We start from the raw sequence: 25,810 nt of genomic DNA on the forward strand, positions 1-25,810 counted from the left end.
GCTTTTTATCCAGAAACCACAGCAGCTAGTCGGTGTTGCCCGTCAGTGGCCGGCTCTGAAAATAACTCAAGGCGTCAAAACGGCAGTTCACAAACAAACGCATGACGTCACAGTGGGATGCCCTTGGTCTGTGCACTTCTGTTAGCAGTGTTCCTGTTTACAATTGAACCCCTTCAACCACACTCCCTTCCTCTCATGCCATCATCTGCCCCCGCCCCCTCCTTCCTTTCCCATTGTTTCTGTCCAAGTCTCTTCATATTCAGTTTGATCAAGGGCAAGTTCATCAACTGCAATCCCTCCACAACAAAGAGGGCGGCCTGCTAAGAGACAGCGATGCTGATGAGAGCGATGCCTACATTGGTCAACCTTCTGAGTTTCCTGGGTACCTTGGCTGCGTTGCCAGGCAACTATTTGTCTCTGCGTTTCTCATGGATAATGTTGGGAAGTTGGGGATGCGCCAGACAAGAAGGGTGCAGAGACACATCACAAAGGGAAGAAGAATGGGAGTTGAGTTTGTACATCAGCATCCTTTTGACTTTTGGCCATTTCATGGCTGTCTTCAAAAATGACCCCAGGAAAACCTGGATGTTGAAAGAAAGAAGATCAGAAACCTTATCCTCTACATTGCCAACCATAGGTTAAACGTTCCGGCCACAGTTCTCATTCACTGCGGTGGAGCTGCTTGTTGCCGGCGCATGACTTAAGTCAGTGTGCAAGAACAAGTTTGATGAAGTTCCAGAACTGTTGGTGAGACTTGAGGATGAGGATTCATAAATCTCTATCAAACGCGGTTGCATAAACGACTGAAAACCAATGATGCTGTCAAGGCCAGCCCAGATAAAAAAGCGCAGTTAATGTGAGCACAGGGCTGTAAATGACGAGTGTTCCCAGCAGAAGCCGATTTGTGCACGGATAACAGCGCCTTCAACAAAAGTGTATTCTGACGGTTGACTTTGCTGATGGGACCTGGGGAGAAAAGTCTCATTTCTCTTAAACTTCGTCCATAGTTATAAAATGAATGTGAGGGTGGAGGAGGCTCAGGAGAGAGACCCCCAGCTGCACCAGCGGAGTGATTAGCACACCTGACTCCAATTAGTCTAATCACTCCCCTGCTTAACGAGCCTGGATAAGCTGCTAGAGGGAAGAGACAAAGGAGAAGAACATGTGTGACAGAAGCCGCCGCGCAGATTCACACATGGTTTAAGTTGTTGTATGCTCTGTTTTTCCATTAATAAAGAGTTGCCGGTGAGCGGCTGTTGTTCCTGTGTGTGTTGGGTGACTCGGGGTGGCAAGGATGTTTGCAACAGTGGCGCCCAATGTGGGGCCCAACACCACCAGAGACGGAACAACAGCCGCTAACCGGTAACCGGTCTCCAGGCTCGTTAAGCAGGGGAGTGATTAGACGATTGAAGTCAGGTGTGCTAATCACTCCCCTGGTGCAGCTGGAGGTCTCTCCTGAGCCTCCTCTGAAATGGAATAATTGATGGAGTGCACGCTGAATCAGGAAGACGGAAACCGTGGATGTCTTAAGCAGAAGTATTTATTATAAGAGCTCAATATTGAGAATCCATCTCCGGTCTCTGTAGTGTATTTAGCTTTGAGTAATGTCGTCATCTCCCCGCGACTATGACACCTCGAGTGAGACATCAGCTGTTCAATGACTGTTTCGGATTGCCATAGATGAGATGACCTTGCTTGGTGCCTGAGAAGACTCGTCTTAGCAGTTTCTCAGGTGAGGACAGACGGAAATTCCTCAACAACTTCCACCCTCTAAATGAATATATGTACTATGGGTGTATCACAACCCAGAGGGCACAAGTATCGCAAGCATTCTTTAGACGCTTTTAATATTTGGTGCCATAAAGAGTGTCAGTTTCGCAACTACGAGTGCCAATAGGGATTCAGGAAACAAAACTATTATCATGTTTTTCCTCCTGTCCTTTGGTGACAGTCTGATGTGATCGATCTGCTCCGCCTGTTCAAGAGAACCAGTGCCGGCTCCTGTGCCGACCGTCGACCTCTTCCACTCTGACAAGAGCCGAGTTATTCAGACTCGCCCTGAAATCTCCCTCGACGCCAGGCATGGGCGGTGTCGCTGAACGAATGGTGTCATAAGCGATGTCATAAGAGTTGCCCCACAATGATGAGATGGCTGATGGTAAGCAATTTGTTGTCCTGTTGCCTCCTAGAGGCTTTAACTCTTTGTCCCACCTTGAATATCAGAGGATGTAAATCCTAAATAGACTTAATAATCGAAACTGAAGCTCATGTGACGTTAACATAGCGGTTTGTTTCACCAAAACAGGAATATGCACCTTTTGTGTTACAATAACTGGAATGGCTTTTGAGAATTTTGATATCAGGAGATGAGACTCCATCTTGTGGTTATACAAAGTCCTTACAGCATCTATACAATGAAAAGCGTTCTGAGACTCACCTTCACAGGAGACATCAACATGAAAATGGCTGGGCTGTACCAAAACGCCGCTGAAGTTCACTTCACGTTGAAATGTTCTGCCGCCATTCAACCGCACTCAGGTGGAATCCAGTTTCATGCATGTAGTTTCTCGGTTGAGGCTGGATTTTGCTCTCCCAGAACACAGTATTTTTTGTCCTGTATGAGAGGGAATATGCAAAAGTGTAAGAAAAAAAAAATAATAATAATGCAGCAAAGGTTTTCACATCAAACTGTGAATGGGAGAAAATGTTGCCCACATGCCAACTTTTTACAAAAAATGCCAAACCACCCCTACTTGCTCTGCTGCTGTGACCCAGCTTTTCATTTTGGACATCGCATAAGGAGAGCAAGACTGAATACCTCCTCCTCTCGTTGAGAGGAGGCGACCGGTGTGACGGCAGGAAATCAGAGAGCAAAGACCCACTGTGGAATAATTTATCAAAACATTTTTATTTTTCTTGAACAACAATACAATTTAAGACAGGTCTGGCTCAGGTTTTCTTCTATGAGTGAGTTCTTTTTGAAACAATAAGTGCAGCATAAATCAAACAAGTCAAGAAGAAAAAGATCATTATTACATCCTTCAAAAAAAAATGAATGCCTGTAATGAGGACAAGACACAAAAAACAAAACCCAGACGCCATTAAAAGTCACATCCCTAGAAGTCTCAGCAAAAGAGTGAAGAATTACAACAACCACTAATGCTCATCATAAAACCACTAATGCTTCACAAGATTATGAATTTCATACAATGGAAATAAAGTTTAAAAAAAGAAGATTTAATTTATCCGTTCGATACAGTACAAAGACATCATTCCATTTCTTTAACCAGTAAACTGCTGAAATGGTTCTAAGCACCAACTGGTTGGTTTGAGCTGTATCAGTTACTTATGTTCATACATAATTTAACAGTATGCTGTTTAATGAGGGGGCATTGAGGCAAGGGGGGGTCTAGCACCATGAAAATTAAACCGCCCCCCTGATTGCACTTCCCTTATCCATACATTATAATTATACTACACTTTCAAAATACCTTGTAGCCCCTTTATCAAGTGAAGTACCCATGAAATGCAATAAATATATAAGAAAACCACCATTTACAGTATAAATAATGTCACAATTTACAATTTTCCATTTTCTCTGTAATCCAAAAATCAGAAACCCACAACAAAAAGAGGTATAAAAGTGGGAGAAAAATCCCAATTGCAGTAATTTACACTAGAGTGAAACAGGGTATTTTATGTGTTATAATATAGCAACAACAAAAACAAAAGACTGAGGTGGACACATTGGACCATATACAAATGAGATATTTGATTGAGAACAAAACTACATGAGTCTTCTAGTGAACCTGGAAACAGATACATTATATACATGAAATGATGTGCACAGACTAATGAGGGAGCTAAAGGTAGTAAAAGGCATCGGGGGAGGGGCTCAGTAATGCTGAACATCCAGCAGGGAGCATGATTCTCCAGAAAGAAGAGATCCTGATCCATATTGTTTGTTAATGTTATGGGTTTATAGGAAAAGTACTAATGGTTGCTATACTTTTTGTGACTAAATACAAAATACAAGATCATGACAAAAACAAGTAATTAAAAAAAACAGTACCTACAGTAAATCAACAAATTAAACTGAGAGAAAAACAACCATTGGAATTGGAACATGGAATTTAAAAGCCAAAGTTCAAACTATGTAGCTTCAACACAATAAGTGCTGATGAAAAGACAGACAAAATAAATGAAACAAACAAAAAAAAAATGTTTTGACGTGTACTCTTCAGCATGTTAGACTGTAAATTCAGCATATCAAACCCAGTGGCGGTTCACGGAGCTGAGCCTCACAGACAGTTGTTTGGGGCAGAATGGAAACAATTAATTTAACCCCCCACCCCACTCACCTACCCCCATATTCCATCTATGCACACCACGTTTCCCATAAATTCATTCACAATTTACAATTATTTATTTTCTCTGTCATCTAGAAAACAAGAACATAGAAACAAAAGAGGTATAAAACAGATTGTTTTCCATTTCAAAAAATAAAAAAACAACACTGTCTGCTTTCTGGGTGTACCATAGTATCAACGCCAACAAATATTTAGCTGGATTTGTGAAATAAAAACAAATAAAATAAAATACAAATTTCCCATCTACGTACTTCATTTCCAACTAAGAATGAAACCATATTAGTCCTCTAGTAAACCCGTATTTTAGAGAAACTGATAAAAGTTTTTGATTCGCTTTTTATTTATACTTACATAAAAACTTTTTAGTGTGTGTTTAATCCTCTAATTACCTCTCTTCTAAATACAGTTCACAAGGCCAATGTGGTGTACTTCTAGGCTGGTAAAGCTTTTTTTAAGTATCTAACAAGATTAAATAAAAGTGTAATAGCACCTCATAAAGTTCACAGACAGGAATCACAAATGTCAGAGTTTACCTGAATAACCAACAAAAACAAATAACCAAAACGATGCCAAATGTGACAATCAGCTACTTCTCCTGTGAAGCGATTCCCCTGCTGGTACAATGAAATCACAGCAAATTCATGGACATATAGAATTACTAGATTGGTGTAAAAAAGTTCTACAGAATTTGCATAAAAGTACCTGAATTAATACACAGAACTGGCTACTTGACGCTTTTGAATCACAGCAGTGTCCGTTAAATATATAACCTGATTTTCAGTGTTAGCAGTGCTCACATTGTTTTTTGTTTCTTCTTTTTTGTACACGACTGAAAATGCTTTACATGAGAAGTACCAGTCTAGTCATTCTATTTTCAAAACCACACGTCCAATCAGCAGCTGGTATGGGGAAGACAGTGAGCTATAGTTGGTTTGGCTGAGTATCCATACCTTATTGTGTGATGTAAACAATACTGAGTAAACGTGATTGGCTGATTCAGAAAGTGTTTGCAGGAAGAGATTGCCTTGAAGGCAACATTTGTGCTGCCATTAGAGTTTTGGTTATGGCTGAAAGACGCCGGGGAGGAGTCCTCACTTTGAAAGGGGTGTAGGAGCCTGAAGAGGAAGAGAAGAGACAGAGCTCAGCTGAACACTTGAAAATGATGCGTGTGCATTTTCACTTATCAATTACAAACCAATTACCAGAGTGGATTAATAAGAGATGTAAAACAAAAATATTTATTTTGGTCCGGATGTTTATATTATATATATCATGTTAAACTTATGCATTAAACATTCATGGTAAATAATACCAGTTTGTGTTTGTGACACTATGCACAATCACCTAAAAAGAAAAACTATTCCAATAGAATACAGTGATGAAATAAATGGTGATGGTTTTGTTCTTATTCTTCACATTACCACTGAGAACAACATTCGGGACTGAAAATGTAGCAGCCATTAGTTTGACTTCCTGTCAGAAGTTGTTTGGCCAAACTTTATAAAAATCACCTTGACGTGCACACTTGAAATCTGCTCTGGAAACAGCAGGTAATCCAACATAGAGGGAAAATCGTTTGCATTAATTCTTTGTGCAAGTTTCATTCCCTTTTATTCCAAAGACCTCTTGGAAAGCCCTTGAGTCTGCTGCTAAATAAGAAGGCAAACAACAGAAAGACAAGGAGACTGTGAAAAGATGCAATGCAAATGTTTTTTTGCAATAAACAAGATGCTGTTAGGGAAGGTGGTTCTAGTTAAAGCTATTTCATTCATAAGGAACCAAGAGGGTCCCTGATTACAGCTAGGGTACAAAAAAATCATTATGTAAACATTAGCGACAAACAAATGCATCGAAGTCTCTTCAAGCTGATTTTTAAATCATACGGAGGTGAACTGAACCACAAGCTGCCTGGAAGACTGGAAATCAATATTTCATTTGATGGTACAGCATGTACCATAATGGCTTTGGAAAATGGACAAAGAAAAAGAAAGGTTAATTTAAAGTGAATGTTCTATAGTTCAGTGAGGAAGACTACTCTCATGCTTGCGTCCTGTTCATCAGCTAGTCTTATCCAACAATAGCAAAGTTACACACCTGCCTTGTTAGCCTATCATCTCGTCGGGGTCCTTTCTCTCCCTGCCATAGCCCTCTCATGCTGCTGCTCTATGCACCCTCCACCTCCCCTTCAATGCCCAGTCTGCACAGATTCCTCAGATGCTTCTCTCCATCAACTCAGCAAGTCATCAACCACCATCACCACCAGTGTCTGGACTCCCATGGGGGAGGATTTATTCTGTCACTGCGCAGCGCAGATGCTCTCGACTACAATATCTCCCCATGGAGTCTAAGTGCCAAAGACTCTATCAAGACTTTGTCAACACATATCATTCTGTTAAACCTGTAATAAAAAAATCACTTCACTCTCTCCTGGTTGAATTGCTTCAATGGCTTTATGCAAAAAACATTATTCTTCGAGGCATCTATGCGATGAACATCTGCGAACACCAGTTTCTGTCATTTTAGCCAAATCGGCAATTAACCGTAGCAGAGGAGCATCCCTCAAATGTGCCTTGTTCGCGTCACCGTTACTGTGCAAGATCAGTGAGAGAGTGAGACTGACCAGAGTGAAGCTGTCGTAGGTTTTCATCAGCTCCTCCATCCGATACTGTTCCAGCACCACCACTCCTGCCAGAGGCGGGCTCTTAGCTCGGGCGCAGTCCTCACAGTGCACCACGTAGGTCTTCTTGCTGCTGGTCTCACTGGTCACAAAGAGCAGGTCGAACACCTCCACCTGCACAAACAGATTGCCTGTCATGCATCTGCACCGCATACACAAATGCACAATTCACTGTGTGCACAGACAGCGAGGCCAGGGGGGAAGCATGACTCACATCACAATCGTTGCAGTAGTAGGCCGGCTCGTCCTTCACGCGGCTCTGGTAACAGATCTTCTTCCCCGCACCCACCAGCTGGTCTCTCAGAATCTGGATGTGCTTGATGGACTGCATCAGGCAGTGTCTGAGAGAGAGTGGAACGTGTGATATATACGAACACACACACTCTTACGTACAGAGAAACAAGAGGCATCCTACTTGATCATCTTGAATGTATCCTGATCGGTGATCTTGATGGTGCGAGCCACATTCCAGGAAACGTGGATCATGGGAACGATCGACTTAACCTTCTTCACCTCGTTCCACTCGAAGCGCTCCAGGGCGAGTTGATATTGGAACGCTGGGCGTGCAGAAAACACAAAACAGTGGTGAGGCCTAAAGTTGGCAGCGAAATAGGCAACATATTCAGGGTATTCATTTGAGACGAGGAGCAACACATTATTGTATAGTTTTAAGTTACAGTTTCAAATGAGCTATTTTCAATTCAATTCAATTTATTTGAATAGCGCCAGATTACAACATACATTATCTCAAGGCACTTTGCATAGTAAGGTCGAGACTTTACAATATTACAGAGAAACCCAACACTTCCCACAATGAGCAAGCCTTTTAACAGGAAGAAATTTCTAGCAGAACCGGACTCAGTTGTGGGTTGTCGGCGGCCATCTGCCGCGACCGGTTGGGGTGAGAGGAGGAGAGAAGAGATGGAGAACAGTTGTATAACCGTTGATTTTAGCTCTATCAGACTAATTTTTATAGTTAAAAAAATAATACTTATAGATGAAATGACATTGTTAATAATAATAATAATAATAATAATAATAATAATAATAATAATAATAATGCTAATAATAATGACAGATTTGAATCCTGCATCTGTGGAGTCAGAGATTCCTGCACTAGGGGAGAAAGGAAACACAGAGTTAGTTACATGTAATGTAAATACATGGGGGCAGAGAGAGAGAGAGCGAGCGAGATGCTCATGATGGGAGTTCCCCCAGCAGTCTAGGCCTATAGCAGCATAACTAAGAGGTGGTGGTTCAGTAAACACCTCAGCACCTCAAACTATGAGCTTTTTAAAAGAGGAAGGTTTTAAGTCTAACCTTAAATGTAGAGAGGGTGTCTGCCTCCCGGACACAAACTGGGAGCTGGTTCCAGAGGAGGAGCCTGGTCTCTCATTCTATTTTTACAGACTCTGGGAACCACAAGTAGTCCTGAGTTTACAGGGCGAAGTGATCTTTGGGATAATATGTAACTATATGCTGCAGCAATTTGAATAAACTGGAGGCATTTCACAGACATATTGGGACATCCTAACAGTAATGAATTACAATAGTCCGGTATAAAAGTAACAAAAGCATGGACTAGTTTTTCAGCATCCTTTTGAGATAGGATGTTTCTAATGTTCTTGGTATTGCACAGGTGAAAGAAGGCTGTCCTAGAGACTTGTCTTATGTGTCAAAGGTCATGTCCTGGTCCAAAATAACTCCAAGGTTCCTCACAGTAGAGCTGAAGGCCAAAGTTATGTCATCTAAAGCAACTATATGCTCAGATAATGTTTCTCTGAGGTGTTTATGACTGAGTAAAACGACCTCAGTTTTGTCTGAATTTAGAAGTAAATTATTGGTCATCCAGGCCGTTATGTCTTTAGGACAATCCTGAAGTTGTCTACCTGATTAGTATCATCTGGCTTAATAGATAAATACAGCTGGGTATCATCTAAATAACAATAGACATTTATGTGGTACTTTCTTATAATATTGCCCAAGAGAAGCGAAAAGTACCGGCCCCAGCACAGAACCTTGTGGACCTCCACGACTAACTTTTGTATGAATGGTAGAGTTCTTGTTAACATTAACAAACTGAAATCTACACCATCTACTGCTGTTCCTTTAATCCCAATAATGTGTTCTATTCTCCAGTAATCCTGTGATCAATGGTGTCAAATGCAGCACTAAGATCTAACAGGACAAGAATAGAAACATGTCCACTGTCTAAGGCCCAGACGGTCGTTGGTAACCTTCAGCAGCGATGTTTCTGTGCTATGATGTCTTCTAAATCCTTCAAGCAAACTATTCCCGGGGTGTTACTTCCGACATGAATAACAATTTTACCATATCTACGGTTATCCTTAGCTAGCGGTTTTAAATAGGATTCAATGTCGCCTGCTCTGGCCCCAGGAATACATTTGACTACGGTCGCCGATGTTGCTAACTTCACGTTCCTCAGAATGGAGTCGCCAATAACCAGAGTTGGTTTCTCAGCGGGTGTGTTGCTCAGTGGTGTTGCGGTTGTTCGACAAGGCAGAAATGCTGGTTTTAAGCTTGCTTTCAGGAAAGCGACGCAAAAAAAGAAGAAGGTGGTCTGTTAGTCCTTTGACCGACTCGAGGTGTGTACGGCCCTCTGGTCGCTGAGAAGGGACTTTGTGTCCTTTCCCAAAGCTAGTTTTGGAGAGTGTGGAATATTCCCAATTGTTCAGGGTGCATCGATAGCGATTAGAGCCCCTCCACATGCAGGAAGGTCCATCTCGCCAATGTTCCAGACGTGCCGCGAGCGTCAAGTTACACAAAATGGGAGGTGCGCGACCCCGCGAAACAATACCAGCGTGGACCATGCTCCACATGAAGTGACATCAATTTGATGTCAATCAAGTCGCGAGTCGCTAAAGGGGGGATAGCTGTGAGTGAGATACACTCAACACCAGCTGTACCAGCAACTGGTAGTGACACAATACGTTACCGCAGAACCATGTTCCTCCTCTTGTTCCGTGTTGTGACTTACAGTTGAGTGGTCCCACATTCCAGGCGATGTTGTTGCACCAGCCCACCGCCTGGACCCAGTGCACAGTGCCGGCATTGATCCACACCAGGTCGCCCGGCCTCTGAATGAAGCGATATACAGGGATGTTGGAGCTGTAGAGGTCTTCCAGGACCGGCCACCAGGACCCTGTGAGGTAATCTACCCCATGCCTGACGGAAACAGTTTGCAACAATGCACGTTAGCATGCACACGCTTATTGCTACATCGTTTATTACATCAAATTGCCTCTTCACTCACTTCTCACAGAATCTGTTGATATCTTCCCAGTAGTGCTCGTGGACGGCAAACCACTCACAGTCGCCAGGTCCGATATTGATGTTGACAGAGGAGAAGTTGTTGTTCTCTTGGTGACCTGATAATGATAAATGCAAAATTAAGGAATTCTAAAACCTGCTTATAAAATCTTAGGATCACTGATGTGGATGAGGGTGACTGTGTGGTGTTGAGGACACACACTCACCTGGCGTGCGGCTGCCCGGCACCTTCATGTAGAGCTGGACAGTGTTCATGCCCAGGATGGTGTGACCGACATGACTGAGCATGTTGTTGCTGGATTCCACTCTCATGAAAGCTGGCAGCTTCAGCAGCTCCTGCAGCTGGGGCTTCCACCTTATTAAAGAAGAATGAGGGGTAATATGAAACTACAAGCACCCTTAGGAAAGTTTGCGTGGGAGGATTGTGACAACAGAATCTCACCTTTTAGGGTCCGAGAGGTCAATATTGGTCCCAAATTTAATGATCTTTCCGACCATTTTCTGCTCTGGGCTGGAGGAGAGATTAAAGTCTGAGTTAAGAGTTGTTCACACAGTAAAACAGTGAATTCAGTACAAGCAGATCACGGTTTTGTGCCAACCTGGGTGTGCTGGTGGACTGAGCAGAATTGGCTTTGATGGTGGTTGAGGTGGGACTGCCTTTGCTGTTGGCTAACATCAGAACAGCTTTAGCGGTGGCTGAGGGGTCTGGGGTCTTGGTTTGCTCTCCTTCCTCTTCATTCTCACTCTCCTTCTCCTCCTATAACACATCTACATGAGCTTAGTTGACAAGTTGACCAACAAGTTGACCAACAGCAAAACATCCTTTCATAGATCATTCCTACAATGTGTGTGGATTTTAATAGTCAATACTTAAAATAGCTGACGATGAGACATACACACCATGAACAGTTAATTTGAAAATGCTAAATTTGATGTTTGATAGAAGTTGTTGGTGGGTAGATCCTTTCAACTGACTATGTCTGATACACAATGTCCAGTTTGGACCACAGACTGTATGAAAAGATGGATGACATGACAGCTTCCCAAAAGGTGAAGCCAAATCATCCTCATTGCCCCCTGGTGGCTGGTTGCAGTACAGGTCATGAACAGCGCCTCCTCCATGTAAGTGGATGTGACAAAATAAAACTCTAAATGATGTTTGAAGCACAACTTGGCAGCTACTGTATCAGGGATATTTTGGCTTCATTTGTACAACAGGAGGAAGTGAACAGTTGCTTATATAATGTACAGTGTACAGTTTGGACAAACTGGACAAACTTGTAAAAAGAAAGTAGTAGTAGAAAGTAGTTTGACATGAAGTCACGTGCTGGAAATGTTTGTGTTAAAGCAAATTGGTCTACAATTTTTACTTTTGCACATGTCATCATCACGTGTTTCATATTTCAGCATATCATCGAATCATATTTCAACTGATTAGGACACTATGGTGTCTAGTCTGGTGGTCCTTGAATGTCTCTGTACAGCACACACTTATAGTTTTGGATAAGAGTTTTTACACAAGCAGGTGTAAGTGAATCGATAATGCCTTCATGTCAGCAAAACTCTGTGTGTGCACATGTGTGCCATGAGGGAAAATGTCTACCTGCAAGCTCTCCTGGAAGCTGGAGGCCTGGTACTGGGCGTATTTGGCGATGGTGGTGTGCGAGCGACTGCTTTCGCAGGGCCACGTCTGTGCTGAGCCACTGGAATCCCAGTTCTCATCAGCGGGCTGCTGAACCTGAGTCCTCACTTCCACCGCATGTTCCGCGTTGGCCTCCACCAGCGATTTGGTGGAGAACAGACCAAGGTCTATAAACATGGGAAAACACAGCAGAGAACCAAGATAAAATACACACACAGTGAAACATGTAAATGCATTCAAAGCAACAATTCTTGATACAGCCTCCGGCCAGCGTTCGAGGTTAAGCGAACATGTCTGCATTTAAATGTGGATCATAAAGATGTGTGATGTGCTCTTTGTCTGTGACAATGGAGCTCTGTGCTGCCCCATAAGTCTGGTGACATTCAAGATACATCACTGCTCAGAAACAGCCTCTGGCGGTTTCTAACATTTTTATTTGCAATTTTTTTTCAAAAGATGCATCCATATCAAATGTAGTGGGGGGTTGTCCAAACAGCCCACATGTAGTTTTATTATAGATATAACAAATGTCTAAAGTGAAAACCACTGCACATTCTGCCTTCTCTTTTCCATTTTCATTCCCTGCTCCATGGATGACAGTTTTCACCAAACAATAAACAATAATAGCAAGGTTAACAAATCACCAACAAAAACTGGATTTTGATCCTTTCTGCTGGGCTACAGACATAGAGTAACTGGAGTGCAGTGAATTAGCTGAGATGAGTGTGGTGGATAACACTCACTAAGGCGGAGGGAGCCAGCAAGGCCTCTGATGACAGTGACAGCATTTTTGGGATTGGTGCAGAACTGAAGCAGAACTGGAGAGAAGGCGTCCCGCTTGCTCTCCAACTGCAAAAAGGCAACACAGCGTAATCAGAAACATTTGAACACACAGCAAAGGAGCAAGAGTTTTTGAGAATGACAAATACTGAAACTTACTTGGAAGAGACGCAGACGCCATGAAACAAGGTATGATAAGGCAACTCTCTCTGCTCCTCTTAATACAATGATTCGTTAGATAAATCAAGCGATTTTAAATAAATCAAATCGTCATGGTAGTTGTTCACAGTTTTGTTCATATAGACAGTAAGAGTCTGCAGCCATGCTAGCTCCTATAGTGAGACGTCACTTTGAACCACTAATATCAAAAGGACCAATGCAAGCGTGGACGAAAAAACAAGATTTTAGGGTTCAACATGGTTGTTCTTGTGTGGACTCACATAGATACTTGGTGTAGGAGGGTTGAGCTTTTCTCGAGGAATCAGGGTCTTGATGTCGATGTTGGGTTTAACAGAGAAAGTGGAAAGCAGGAAGGACTCTTTGAATTTCCCCTTCACTCTTGTCCCCCTGGAAAAAAAAAAAGATGACAGTGCACTTGAAACACAAAATTCATCAAGAAGAAAAGGGCTTGGATGTGAAACACTTTCCCTCCATAATCCCACGTCAAATGAGCCCCCCTGACCGGGAGCGTCTTTGTTCCCGTACTCACTTGCACGATCTGATCACTTCGGTTGCCGTGTTCCCGATGTTGATCTTGGAAAGTGGGATTCTTTGCTCCTCCACCTCTGATATGTTGAACGTTTGTCTCCCGGCACTCTCCACTTTGATCAGGAGGATCTTCAGCTCCTTACACAGACCCATGGACAAGGCTTTGAGTTTCAGTGGATCGACTGGACCTAATGGGCGGGGGGGTTTGCTTGCTGGTGTTGAGACACATAGTTTGGACGCATTGATTGTTACAGTCGACGCTGAGCTGGAGGTCTTGGTATCTGTGTTTCTAGCTGCTGAGGATTTCTTGTCTTCTAACTCAGTGACCACTTCCTCCTTCTCTGTCGCTACCTTTGCCTCAATGTTCCCAGCGCGGTCCTTTTCTCTTGGGCTGCCCTTGCCATGTGGGGATTGATTTTCCTGAGGAATCTGGCCCTTCATTCGATCTTTGAGAGGTCTGGGTGAGCTTCTGGAGATGACTGGCTCTGAGGACGAAACCTTCCTTTTTTCCGAATCCTTCATTTCATTTACTTTGTCCTTAGGACACACGACGCTGCTTTCCTCTCTCTTTATCTTAATCTTGATCTCGCCTTCTCGTCCCCCATCCTTATCCTTTTGTTTTCTTTTTCTCTCTGCACATCTGCGTTCGGGCTCTTTGCTGTGCTCTCGCTCTTCCTTGGCAGAAACGGTGAGGAGGCCGGTGAACGAGGCTGCGTTCGTGGTGGTCAGTCTCAGCTCTGCACTCAGGGACCCGTTCAAAAGGGACGACTCAATCCTGTCAGGGAGGATCTCTGTGTCCTTTCCCTCTTGTTTTATTTTCATGTCACTCTCCGTCTCTTCCTGCTTCTCGTGCACCAGGGCGTCCGCGACAGGCTCGCTCAGTTCTGTTTTACTGTGGGATTTCAACAGTGCGGCGGAGGTAGTGTGAGTTGGTGATTGACTGGTGGGTTTGGAGGGTGGTGCTGCTGGGTTTGATTCGGGGGAGAAATCGTGATGCTCATGACAGTGGATGTCTGGCTCAAAAGCGAGAGAAGAGGAGAGCTTCACCCCTCTTGCGGTGTTATCCGTAGGCCCGCCAAACGGACCGCCTCGACACGAGACCCTCTGGCCCCCGAGAAAGGTGGCCAGGCTCTTGAAGACATCGTCCAGTCCCGCTTTATGGTGGCAAAGCTCGCGGAGAAGAGAGCCCGAGGTTTCCCCGCTGCTGTCCACGTCCTCTTTTGTTTCCTCCTCAGCGACTTGTTCAGTTGTGCAAGGCAGATCGCAGAATTCAGGCCCGTCACGGTTGTCTGTGGACATGCTTTCGCGCGGCTCCTTCTCCGTATCATCTGTGCTCTCGTCGTCGACGGGTGGAGGAGAGAAACACTGGGTGGGGCTGGGCTGGAGGACAGGTCTGCTTATCACTCCCTTGTCTAGCTCGTCCTCGTCCTCCTCCAGGTCTGACACCGGAGAGCCCTGCCAGCTCAGAACAGGAGGCGTGTTTGCAAGGTTGTCTCCCATTTCCCTCAAATTGCCCATCACCGCCACAGGCTGGAGGTCCGGGGCGTTGAGACCTCCCCCCTGGCCAACGTCCTTGCCATGGATGGGCTGCGCTAAGCTAACGGAACATGCTGCACTGAGAGGTGCTAAGGCCTTGAATAAAAGTGAAGGGAGAGCGTCATCAGGCTTTTCTTTTGGTCCGTCTTCCGACTGGGACGGGACGACGCTGGGCTTCTTGCTGGTCCGGTTGGGAGGAGGCTTCATTAGAAGTTTCTTGACGGGGAGTTTCTTGGGACTGTTGTTGTTTTTGGACATTTTGTGATTTTTTTCCGATTTCGAGCTGTGGTGAGGCGTATTGGCAGACGGCCTGTGTGTCCCCTCTGCTCGTTCACTCCTCGCCCTGTGCTTGTGTTTGGGTGTTGACTGGCTTCGACTCTCGGGGGTCAGAGTTGTAGTCTCCATTTTACTCATTTTGACCTCTACTGAAGAGCTGGACATGGTGGTGCACGTTTCCTTCTTTGTGATTTTCAAGCCCAACTTTCTTTCTTTTTTCACCGCCTTATCTCTTTTCTTTTTACGTTCTCCCAACCTCCTCTCCTCTTTTTTCTTCCGCCTTCTTCTTTCCTCGCCCTTTCTGTTTGTCTTTTGAACATCTCCCTTTCTCTCCTTTTTCCCCAGCTTATCTTTTTGTTTGCACTCAGGGTTCTTGTGTTCTTCCAGCTCCGCGTCGAGCTTGTTTGCTCTCGATCTGCCGTGCGGGAGCAGCCGTGAGCAGAGGGGCTGCGAAGTCTTTCTGTACTTGATGTCTGAGAACCTGGATTTTGGACCGCCGTGAGCTGTGACAGACATGGCGGATGTCAGGCTGGGTCTGGCTGTGCTCCCCTGGAGTTTCTGCTGTCCACTGAGGCCAGGGCTAAACTGATGAATGATTGATGGATCTTTTCTGCCGATGGCTGCCATGTATGAAGAAGGGCTGGAGGGGGCAGGTGGACTGCTGGCAGTGGAGCCTCCATCTTTAGGGCTGCAGAGGAGGGGCGAATAGGGAGGAGAGTCTGCACCAGAAGAATGGGAGATGGCTGGATCCCTTGAAATGCCTCTGTGATGAGTGCGTTGAGATTCCTGCAGAATTAATATCATATGTATTTAGACCATGGCTCTGAATTGTGTCAAATCATATCTTCATACTGACATTAATACTTTGATTCGCAGAAAATCAGGACTTTTGAAATGTCACAAAATGTCTGTTAAACTACCTTCATGTTGGTTGGTTGATTAATCAACAAGTATTGATTTGGATTAGAATATTGCCCAGATCGCCTGAGAGCAAAGAGAGTGGGAAAGGAAACAGATTTGCGTGTGTTCATGCTGCTCCAGTGCTCGTGTCTTACTGTGCTTTGTTTGTGGTGATGGCTCCGTGAGTCCCTCTCCTCTAGAGGGTATAGCGGCAGGTTGTGCTGTGGGGCTCGGGGGCGGCCTGTGTGCCGTTGATAGTGGTAATGGTGGTTTTGGTGGCTGTAAGGCACACGGGTGTGGTCTGCTGGTGAAGACAAGATTTTCCGCTCGACCTTCCCTCGGCTTCCGTGATGTGGCGGCCTGCTGCCACAGCTCTGGTTTGGAGCTGCTGGGTCACCGTCAGCGAAGCCGTGTCCTCCAGCTCGAAGTTTAGAGGTTTCCTGCAAAGTGGGAAATCAACAGCGATAGACAGTTTGTTTCGTCCAGTGTTCGTTTTCTAGCAATCATCCACTGATGACAGCCAGCTTACCTGTTGCTGCGTTGTCGAGGTCCTGTGGTCAGAGTGGTGGCAAGGACCCGCCCTGTCATTGAGAGGCTTCCAGTCATCTTGGTGACAGCGGTGGTGGCGAGGTGGTGACGGTGTGTGGGCAAGTAAAGGTAAATGTCTTGATCCAGGGAGAGATGACTGAACAGAGAAGCATAAATATCCTGTCATACTAGAAGGGATTCGACCAGTGGGTGGTGCTGTTGCACACACGGGAAATGTCAAGCACAGCTATAAAAGTTTTCTGATCCAAGTGGACAAACTTTACCTGATCCGAGCCAGAATCCCTTCTCCTCTTAGCAGGACACTCTTCCCTCGGGGACAAAGGGTGCTGTGGGGGTGGGCTGTGCTGGTGTAATTGGTCTCGCCGCTGATGGAGGGCAGGCCGCTTCCAGGGCCCCGGCCGGTTGTTTATCATTCTGCCTGGGAAGCTCCTGCGGCAGTCTGAGGGGGCCCATCTCTCTGGCGGGGAATGGAGCTCTCTGTTGTTGCGATGCGGACGAGAACCCCCGTTCTAACAGTCAGGAGAGAAAGTCAAACAGTGACACACCAGTGAAAAATATCAACACCTTCGAAAGTCGTATTGTCCCCTGATCAGCACGGCTCACCACAGAGTTGCCGACATTGTTGTCCCAGGTGGCGTAGCGCTCTGCGGGTCCGGTTAGATAACCGTTGTTAGGGGCAGCCCGGTTGTGGAAGGAGCGTGTGGAGTTGTGATGCCAGTTCTGGGCCTCAAACTGCTGCTCTTTACTGTCCCAGAGACGCGGATGCTGCCTGTGCCCCTTTGAGATCCCTTTGTCCTGAACATGGTTAACTGTTCGCTCCCCCCTTGTGAAAAGAGACCAACTGGACTCACCAACAGGTATCGTGGTGTATTCACTTCTCACATTAAGTGATTATTCACATCCATGACAGCATCAAGTTTAGTTCTGTTGCGCAGATGGCAGGTACAAGTGAAGATGCCACACTGTCCATCCAAGGTTTAATTTGCAAATACATAACTTTAAAAGACGAAAGACAAAGATTATTTGTACTATAATGTGTGCGACAAATCTTCTGTGCAGTGAATGGACAGCAGATCAATTGTTGCACTCACCTATTATAAAGACGACTTGGTAGCGGATGATGTGATTGATTGCGCCCTTCTTGGCATCTGTAGTAATGAAAACAAAAGCTCAAAGTCTCGAGACAATAATGCAGTTGACATGATGATATAACAAATCTGGGAGCCTTCTTGCTATTGGCTAGAAGCCAGGCTGAAACCAAACTTGCTTGTTTTTCTCCCAGACTGTTGATCTAATCGTCCGTTTCTCTTTGTTTTCTGCGCGTGCATGGTCTTTCCTGAAATCTCTTACTCAATGGACTTTGGCAACACTCAACAGTGAGACGTTATTTCAGCCAGGATCATTTCTTTAATGGTTACTCTGATGACTCATGGCGATAGATATCTCACTGTAAAGGAGGAATCTCGTCTATCAGACTTTAGCTCGATTGTCTGCATCAGCTCATCTGATTGTCTCCGACCCTCGGTGGCTGCACATGTATTTCTGAGAGCCCAAGGAGGCAAAGTGCCGACTGAGAAGTTTTTCCGTTTTTCTACGAGTGGTTCTCGAGAAAATTGACAGACATTCCTCCATTTATTCTTAACCGTAGACGGCACTTGCTGTTACCATGGTAGCTTCATTTCTTTTTGAACAGAGGCATAACCCCAAAAACTTCTTTGACCACACTGAATTGGCTTGTTAACTGTCTCCGAGGGCCATGTTGACACTGCACAGAGCGTTTTAAATGAACTCGATAAGTCAGTAACGGATATTGGTTCATCCTCTCTATTATGAATAAAAAAAGCCAGAAATTTCTGTTTCTGAGCTGGATTGGATCACACGTTGACAGAACTAATCGACCTACAGCACTGCTCTCTACTGTGGCTCAGTGCAAAACTTGTCAGCTTCACATGAAGATCCCCCCCCCTTTTTCAAAGTTTAGTGTTAAGTGTCTCTTTGGGAGTCATATCAGAGTCTCAACTGTTTCTATTCCCAAAAGCCACAACCAGAAGTGCATATTTGCAGTTACCATCATATTGGTTAAAGCTACCTCCAACTGCATCCGCTGAATTGTAAGTTTGTGGGTTTTCACTCAGCTGCAGCTTGCAGAGATGTGACGGTTACGTTCACCACAGTCGCGCCTGTTTAACCTGCACAGATGGGTTCACGCTCACTGCTGCAGCTGAAGTACAGTAAGAGCCTTTTTGAGTTAATCAGTCAGCCCCATGAAGTCGTGCTCATCTTAAATCAGCCCAGACAACAGAGGCTGGAGTCCCACCTGCTGAAATGACCCCTGCTGGGGGAGTTCAGGTCTCAAGTTGTTCCACTGTCCACTCCCGCTGAGTTTAAAATTCTTTTCCAAGTTAAGTTTTCTGTAGTCTTATTGGCAGCTTGAGCTAGTCTTCACAACTAAATATCATAATGCGTTATCAGTAGAAAAATGGAAAAAACAATGACACTATTGTACAGTAATTACAAAACAGGTTATTTCCACTGCATCTGTAATGATATATGTGCCCCAGAGAGTGCACAGCTGCCCCTTTAGAAATAAAAGGTTACACCCGGCGGTGCTGCTGACCGGTTTGCGTGGCTCCAGAGGCGACCGTGTTCAGGAGCCCATTGTCCTCTGTTAGGCCCTCCAGCTGGATAGGAGTCCCATGTGTTACGGCCAGAGTACAGCTCTGCTGGGTGATACATGCAGCCTGCAACAAAGATGTGGGTTCATGTGTTTTTGTTTTTTTCATAAATAAAAATTAAATCATAAAAAATATCCCATTTAATGAAAGTCAGACCACATAAAATGCAATGTGGAAGTGCTGTCACTCGTCAAATTGTAGGATATGTAATGATAATGCAAATATTCATCATTTGTTGAGGGAATGTTTTAGCTCCTTATTGCTGATACAATAAACTCCTAAGAGAAGGAATCCCCTAAACAATTAAAGTAAAATCCTTCAGTACCAATTACCGTATCAGGTGCACACAACCAAAACACAACACAGGGTTATATTTAGAGTTTGATGACATTTCACCAGTGCAAAACAGTTATCCATGTTCATTTTTCTGTGATACTCTTTAAGTACTACAATATGGCACATAGTATATGTTTGCATTTAACTAGACACACACACAAACAATCACACTTTAAAGAACAAATGTTCTGCAGTTACCAGTCTTGGTCTGTAGTTGAGGGGGCCCTCCACTTCACACCTGAGAGCAGGAAACACATGGTTGAGAGACACATTCTGTATATAACAAGAGATGACAACGTGTTTATATAAAACATGTCTTCACAATAACTTCCTTTGTTCTGGCTTCTATCATTGTGAGTCTGTGATTTACATCAGCACCAATGTGTATCTACATTAAATTTGATTTCCTTATGGCGTTTTTTTTTCCCCCTGCTGCACTGTATCTGCTCAGCGGTCGTATCATCAGTCAGCCAGAGCTGCATTGTGCATTTAGTCTCTCTCTCTCTCTCTCTCTCTTTCTCTCTCTCTCTCTAATCACCGCTTCCCAGCAACCCACAGCCAGTGGCCACCCAATGATGAGAAAACATGGCAGCAAAACGAGGGAGTGTGGCAACCTCCCTTTACGAACAAAGGGGGGAAAAATAGAAGAAAATCACGGCAGGCGGTGCCGCTGTAGTATTTTTTCTTACCCCATGAGCCCTGATTTCTTAATTCTTTCTTAACTCTTAAGAATTGGCGTTTCATCTGTTTGAAATCAACAAGGGTGCTCCATCTACCAGATATGGGTTTTTTTTCTACTTCCCTTTTTGTTTGCTTCAAGTACACAAACTTCTAGAGGCACACTGAGCTCTACAGCGACCAACTGAGTACTGCATCACTCGATCAGCGCCGGTGTTCAGGTCAGGCAGGTCGTGTCTCTGCAGAACTTCAAGCTGTTCTCACTATTCTGACTATTTTAGTATTGATTGGTTTATTTTTCCTTTGTTTAAAGGTGACATATTATGCAAAGTGTTTGTGCACATAAATGTGTGTATCTGTGAAGCCAGTCTGAAAACTGTGAAAAAAGAGCTGGCTAAACCCTACAGCCTGGCTCTGAACAACTGGTTCAGATTTCTCTCCCACTCTGATGTCACAGTTGGACTCTTTTGGGGGTAACCACGCCTGCAATTTGAGAATGTCCACTTTTCTAGTGAAGTGGTGGGACTTTTCCTACACATTTTGAAATCGGTTGACCAATCACCACAGACAGAGCCAGCCAGCCAATCAGAGCAGACTGGGGTTTGTTGGGAGGTGGGGCTTAAACAAATCCAGGAGTTTTTATACAGAGGGTGAAAAGAGGAGCTGCAGGAATGGTATGAGTACAGTATGAGAACACTGATGCCTTCTCTGAACATTAGAGCATGTAAACCTTTTCAATTGGTCACCCAAATTAAAAGTAGGAACCTGAATATGAGCATAATATGTCACCTTTAAAACAGACTTGTTGCTCTCTGTCTCTTTTGCCTCGGAGAGATAAAAATCTCTAACTGTCTATTCTGCTTAAGCTAAGCTTCAGATAAACTTTACTTGCTGAAGGTCGCATTGGCGCACCAGTGACATGTTGCACCTCTATATGCATCCACTTCCTACAGTTAGTATGAAGACCTGTTGCGCAACATTTTATCACATCCCCAGCTGTACATTTTTTTTGTACTGCAAGTTTGCTCTATAAAGGTTTGTTTCGTGGTAGCACCCGCAGTGGCACGATAATCATCTTTGTGTGAGGGCTGAAGTACGCAGCCTTTCCTGAGCATCCATTTCCAACCAGTTGCTAGAGCAACTGGAAGCCAGACAGTTCTTACTGCTGTGGCTTTAGGCTTTCTGGAGTCAGCTGCATTCAGATGTATTTTTAGAGGAAGGAAGGAGACATGATGAAAAAAGCCTTCATGTTCATACAATGTTCACTGTGCAACATATGGTCAAGTAAAACATGACTTTATCCTAACATACAGAACTGTTTAGGCCATCAGTCGCTATATGACGCTGTACAACAGACACATCAAATGTCTAGTAATATCCAAACTAATTCTAACATCTCATCTCGCTTTAAAGCTTTCTTGCTTCCTGTGCAACTGATGCTCCCATCGCCTCCCTGTCAGTCTTTCACTGTGTGCTGGTCAACATGTGCTTCGTTCAGGCAAACAACTCGTGCACTGTGCCGTCGCTGTTTGTATGCACGGACAAGAAAAGAAAACCTCACCATGCCTTTAACCCGGAGCTTGCGAGTATTGAGCAACCTCTCACACACATACAAACACACAGCAGCTAGACGGCCTGATGCAGACCCTCCCTGTTGCAAACTGGAACACACACTTTTTTGTTACACACCGTTGTAGAGGGGAGCTCTCACTCAAGCTTACATCTGACTCTACACAACAATGGCTCAGTTGCTCCGATATTTAACCAACATGTGCCGCGGGGGTCATTTGAGACATCTGGAATCCAGCGGAGAGGCCCGATGATGTCATGCGCAAAAGGGGTTTCTCTTGTTTCTGTTGCTGTTGGGCGGACTCTTTGCTTCACAGCGAGACGAATTGCAAAGTGTGCGATGCGAACATCACGGTCAGGAGCAGTGTATCGGGGGAAATCCCGCTGTATAATGTGAGGCCATTACTTTATGAGATATTACAGTTCTGTTTGTGTTTTGTGTTTTTTGTGATGCCAGCCTCACCTCGCAGCGAGCACTGAGAGAAGAGGGGGAGTCAGAGTCTCTCTGGTCCAAATCCAACGATGGTGTCGGTCAGGAATAGAAAGACGGCTGGCCAGTGCAGTCTCCGATCCCTTTAAATAGACGTGCTCATCCTCGGCTAGCTGGCAAAGACAGACACAGAGAGAGGGAGAGGGGGCGGGAGAATGAGGAAATACCAGTCATTTGGTGCACAGGTGTACGAGACGGGAAGGTTTCATTGTTTGAAATCGAGGACTGCATCTCTCCTCCCTCCCTCAGGTATCGCTGCCTCTCGTCTCGCCTATCAATTCCTACGACACACGCTGTCACACGCATCTGCACCGTTGCTACACTCTGACCCTCTCTAGACAAAGACACAGAATTAAATGAGATGTAAGACAGAGGCGAGGGGAGGGATGGGCTAGTCACCTTTGACTGTGGCCTTTGACAGGCTCTTCTCTTCTTCTGTCTTTCCTCTACCTTGGCTATCTTCATTACTTTCCTTATTTGTAATGCCCAGTACCCAATGTACCAGCATCCCTCCTTTCTCTTTCAGGCAATGTGCATGGCTCTGCCTCTGCCTCACCCTCCCTTTTCTCGGCACGCTGTGTCCTTGTATCCCTGGCAACCGATGATATCATTTAGTCCAGAGCTGGGAGCAAGGCCTCGAGCAAGGAGGGGGGAGCCTGCGTGTGTGTGTTTCAGGGGGGCGTGGAGGGACGGACAGAGTCCATAGGATTTAATGTAGATTTCCATGTCTCTATCTTCTTTTCCCCTGCTCATTCTTCTCAGATGTCAGCTGAATAGAAGTCTATATAAGACGAACGGCCTCTGGTCTTCAAACACACATTCACAATTTGTATCATGGTTTGGACGGATCAACAGTTTGTCACATTCATGCACATCTCAGACCATCTGGAGCTGCTCACTATAGCTGCAGTGTACCGCTGCAGATGTGCATCTCCTGCTGAGACTTTACGAGTGTGTGTGTGTGTGTGTGTGTGTGTGTGTGTGTGTGTCTGTCTGTAGTAGGGATCCTGCTTCCCATACCATAAAAGGAAGGATGGGCTGCACCAGACCAGGCCTGCTTCTGGTGGCTCCTAAGCTATAGCTAACACGAAGGTAAGAGGCATGAAGGGAACAGATGGATGGGAAGCGAGAAGCACACAGACAGACACACAGACAGACAGAGACTGCGCGGACAACCCTAACCCACTGAATGCAACGCATGTGCGTGATTCTATTGGATTCGGGCCCGAAATAGCATCGCGATCGTGGAGACAGAGAGTACAGTACGAGCCGAATATCAATCACATTTCTAAAAATAACATCCCCGCAGCCCCTTCTTCTCCCCCTGCTCTATCCCCTTCTCCCTCTCGGTGAGAGCAGCTTCTCCCGGTGTATGCTCCATAAAGCACGGCCCTCCGAGGGGTACTGGAATGTACCAAGGCAAGGTCAAGAGCGAGAGAGAGGGGTGTCTTTTGCAAACAATACAAAATGTACAGCGTTTTTTTATGAACAGAGACAATGAAGCAGGGTTAAAAATTGTAATGGATGCACGTGTATTTGTGTGTTTGTGTATGTGTGTGTGTGTGTGTGTGTGTCAGACTCCTGGCTTGTGTGGGGACCGGTAACCTAGAATTGCATGTCATACGAACTGAGAGCATACACTGAGTTCATGTTGCACGCCGCTGACACTATTCCCCAGACGTCCCGTGTTTATTGCATTTTCGTAAGAAGAAAAAAAACAACAACTAAAAATGTGTGACATTTGAGCCAGTTGTTTTCTGAAAACACAACAAAGTAAAAAAAAAAAAAGTCTGAATGTGTAGGATGTGTTGCACAAACTTTCAGCGGAGCCCAGTACTGTAGCACTACGTGCCACAGTTTAGACATCACCCTAGATGATGATCTTTGCACTTGGTCACCCCGAAACTCCTCACTATTGTACACCTCCCACCAACACACACACACACACACACAGACCTGTAGTGCTCACGTGCAGACAGTGCCAAAATGTGAAACGATGAATGTAGTGAAAGGGAACTTTGTGGTTACACATGTGGTTGAATATTGGCCTCTCTCTCTGTGGTTGGGTGTGTGTGTGTGTGTGTGTGTGTGTGTGTGTGTGTGTGAGAGAGAGAGAGAGAGACAGAGAGCTTCATGCATGGATGTGCAGCCCAGTCTGCAGGCACTGCAGCGTGTTCAGATCATTCTGAACAATGACACAGAAAAAAATGCACAATTTAAGCAAAATCAACGGATGTAAACAAACACAGAGCAGAACGGCGACAGAGACACACACACGATCACTCACTCCTGCCCCACACTGTACAATGCATGCAGTATATTTCCATTCAGCCATAAGCAGAGAGCCCACCAGGTTGCTCCCTCTCCGAATTCTCTTGTTACCTTTATTTTCTTAATGTCTTCGTTTTTTGTTTTGTTTTGTTACGTCCACACGCCCCTCTGCTGCCCCTTGTCCTCCCTCGCCACCTCGTCTCACCCGATCCTCTCCTCTTGGCTCCTTTCTTCCCCTCTCCTCCTCTTCCTGTTTCCACACTCCAGTCTCTGATGCTGGGGCTCTCATAGCCGGACCGATCCATGTGCACACAGAGAGAGAGAGAGAGAGAGAGAGAGAGAGAGACAGACGGGGGGGGCGGGGGGCGGGCCCCAAGAGCTGCCAATCGCGAGGCCCGGGCCAATGGGAGGGGGAGAATCTCTTATCGGGCTGGCACTTTGCAGTGAACAAGAGGGGGGGCAGACAGAGAGAGAGAGCCATGGAGGGGTTTTTTATTTCTCTCCCTCTGTGTGTGTGTGTGTGTGTGTGTGTGTGTGTGTGAGAGAGAGTTGGAACATGGCCAGTACAGTAGAGAGAGATATTTTAAATCCCCCCACGGTTGTAATAAAATCTCTTCAAGCAGATACAGACATTGTTTCCCCCAATATCTCTGCAAAGTTTGCACACTATACACTCGTGCACACTTCCAATTGCTGCCAGGAAATTTTGCCATGCACTCTTTTTTTCCAATCCAAAGAATACAGGCATGTATTTTCAATGACTTGACCAAAGGAGAGGGCCACAGAGACCCGGTGCACATCGCAGTGTCAGTGTGTTTGTGGCCCCTCGGGGGGAACCGGGTGAACCGGGGGACTGGGGGACTGGGGCACGGTGAGACGGTGACAGACGGGCTGCAAGTGTTGGCTGCGCTCAGATGTCAAGTGACAGGATAACCAGGGGAGGAGGGGCCTCGACTCTCGGTTCGTGAGGGTGGGCGCACCAGTCTTTGTGCCTCACAAGGCAAAAAAAAAGAAAAGAGTAGAAGAAGAGAAAAGAAAAACACCACTCACTCCTCTGCCCAT

The 25,810-nt window shown here is 45.2% G+C and overlaps 1 protein-coding gene across 6 annotated transcripts; it reads right to left on the bottom strand.

Moving 5' to 3' along the window:
* Positions 1–2,422: 2,422 nt before the first annotated feature.
* LOC118300480 (lysine-specific demethylase 6B-like) lies at positions 2,423–25,056 on the bottom strand. Of its 6 annotated transcripts, none has more exons than XR_007032036.1 (23): positions 24,860–25,056; positions 22,451–22,590; positions 19,939–19,978; positions 19,347–19,470; positions 17,821–17,877; positions 17,333–17,552; positions 16,993–17,238; positions 16,710–16,865; positions 16,336–16,620; positions 13,470–16,066; positions 13,201–13,327; positions 12,724–12,829; positions 11,942–12,147; positions 10,938–11,095; positions 10,781–10,849; positions 10,545–10,693; positions 10,322–10,436; positions 10,046–10,233; positions 7,463–7,604; positions 7,262–7,388; positions 6,991–7,161; positions 5,882–6,016; positions 2,890–5,485 (listed from the first exon to the last, which is right to left on the bottom strand). XR_007032036.1 is itself a non-coding variant. In XM_047336853.1 (22 exons), exons 4-22 carry the CDS (start codon positions 19,463–19,465, stop codon positions 2,552–2,554), a joined length of 5,301 nt encoding a protein of 1,766 aa, XP_047192809.1. In that variant the 5' UTR covers positions 19,466–19,470; positions 19,939–19,978; positions 22,451–22,586; positions 24,860–25,056; the 3' UTR covers positions 2,423–2,551. The 6 variants fall into 6 exon arrangements, 3 of the variants coding, with proteins under 3 accessions (XP_047192809.1, XP_047192806.1, XP_035480803.2); XR_007032035.1 differs by having other exon boundaries at positions 5,882–6,019; XM_047336853.1 differs by lacking the exons at positions 2,890–5,485; positions 5,882–6,016 and adding an exon at positions 2,423–2,614 and having other exon boundaries at positions 22,451–22,586.
* Between the last annotated feature and the right edge of the window lie 754 nt (positions 25,057–25,810).

Source organism: Scophthalmus maximus, chromosome 2 (genome assembly GCF_022379125.1).
Source record: "Scophthalmus maximus strain ysfricsl-2021 chromosome 2, ASM2237912v1, whole genome shotgun sequence".
NCBI lineage: Eukaryota > Metazoa > Chordata > Actinopteri > Pleuronectiformes > Scophthalmidae > Scophthalmus > Scophthalmus maximus.

Bases quoted from the DNA above. Each gene is read 5' to 3' on its own strand.
- LOC118300480 (XM_047336853.1), bottom strand. From the start codon at position 19,465: ATGTATCACCCAGCAGAGCTGTACTCTGGCCGTAACACATGGGACTCC. The intron at 16,621-16,709 runs GTAAGCTGGCTG...CCCACTTTGCAG, and splicing joins CCTCGACAACGCAGCAACAG to GAAACCTCTAAACTTCGAGC. The intron at 2,615-6,990 runs GTCAGTCTCACT...CCTCTCATACAG, and splicing joins CCTACGACAGCTTCACTCTG to GACAAAAAATACTGTGTTCT.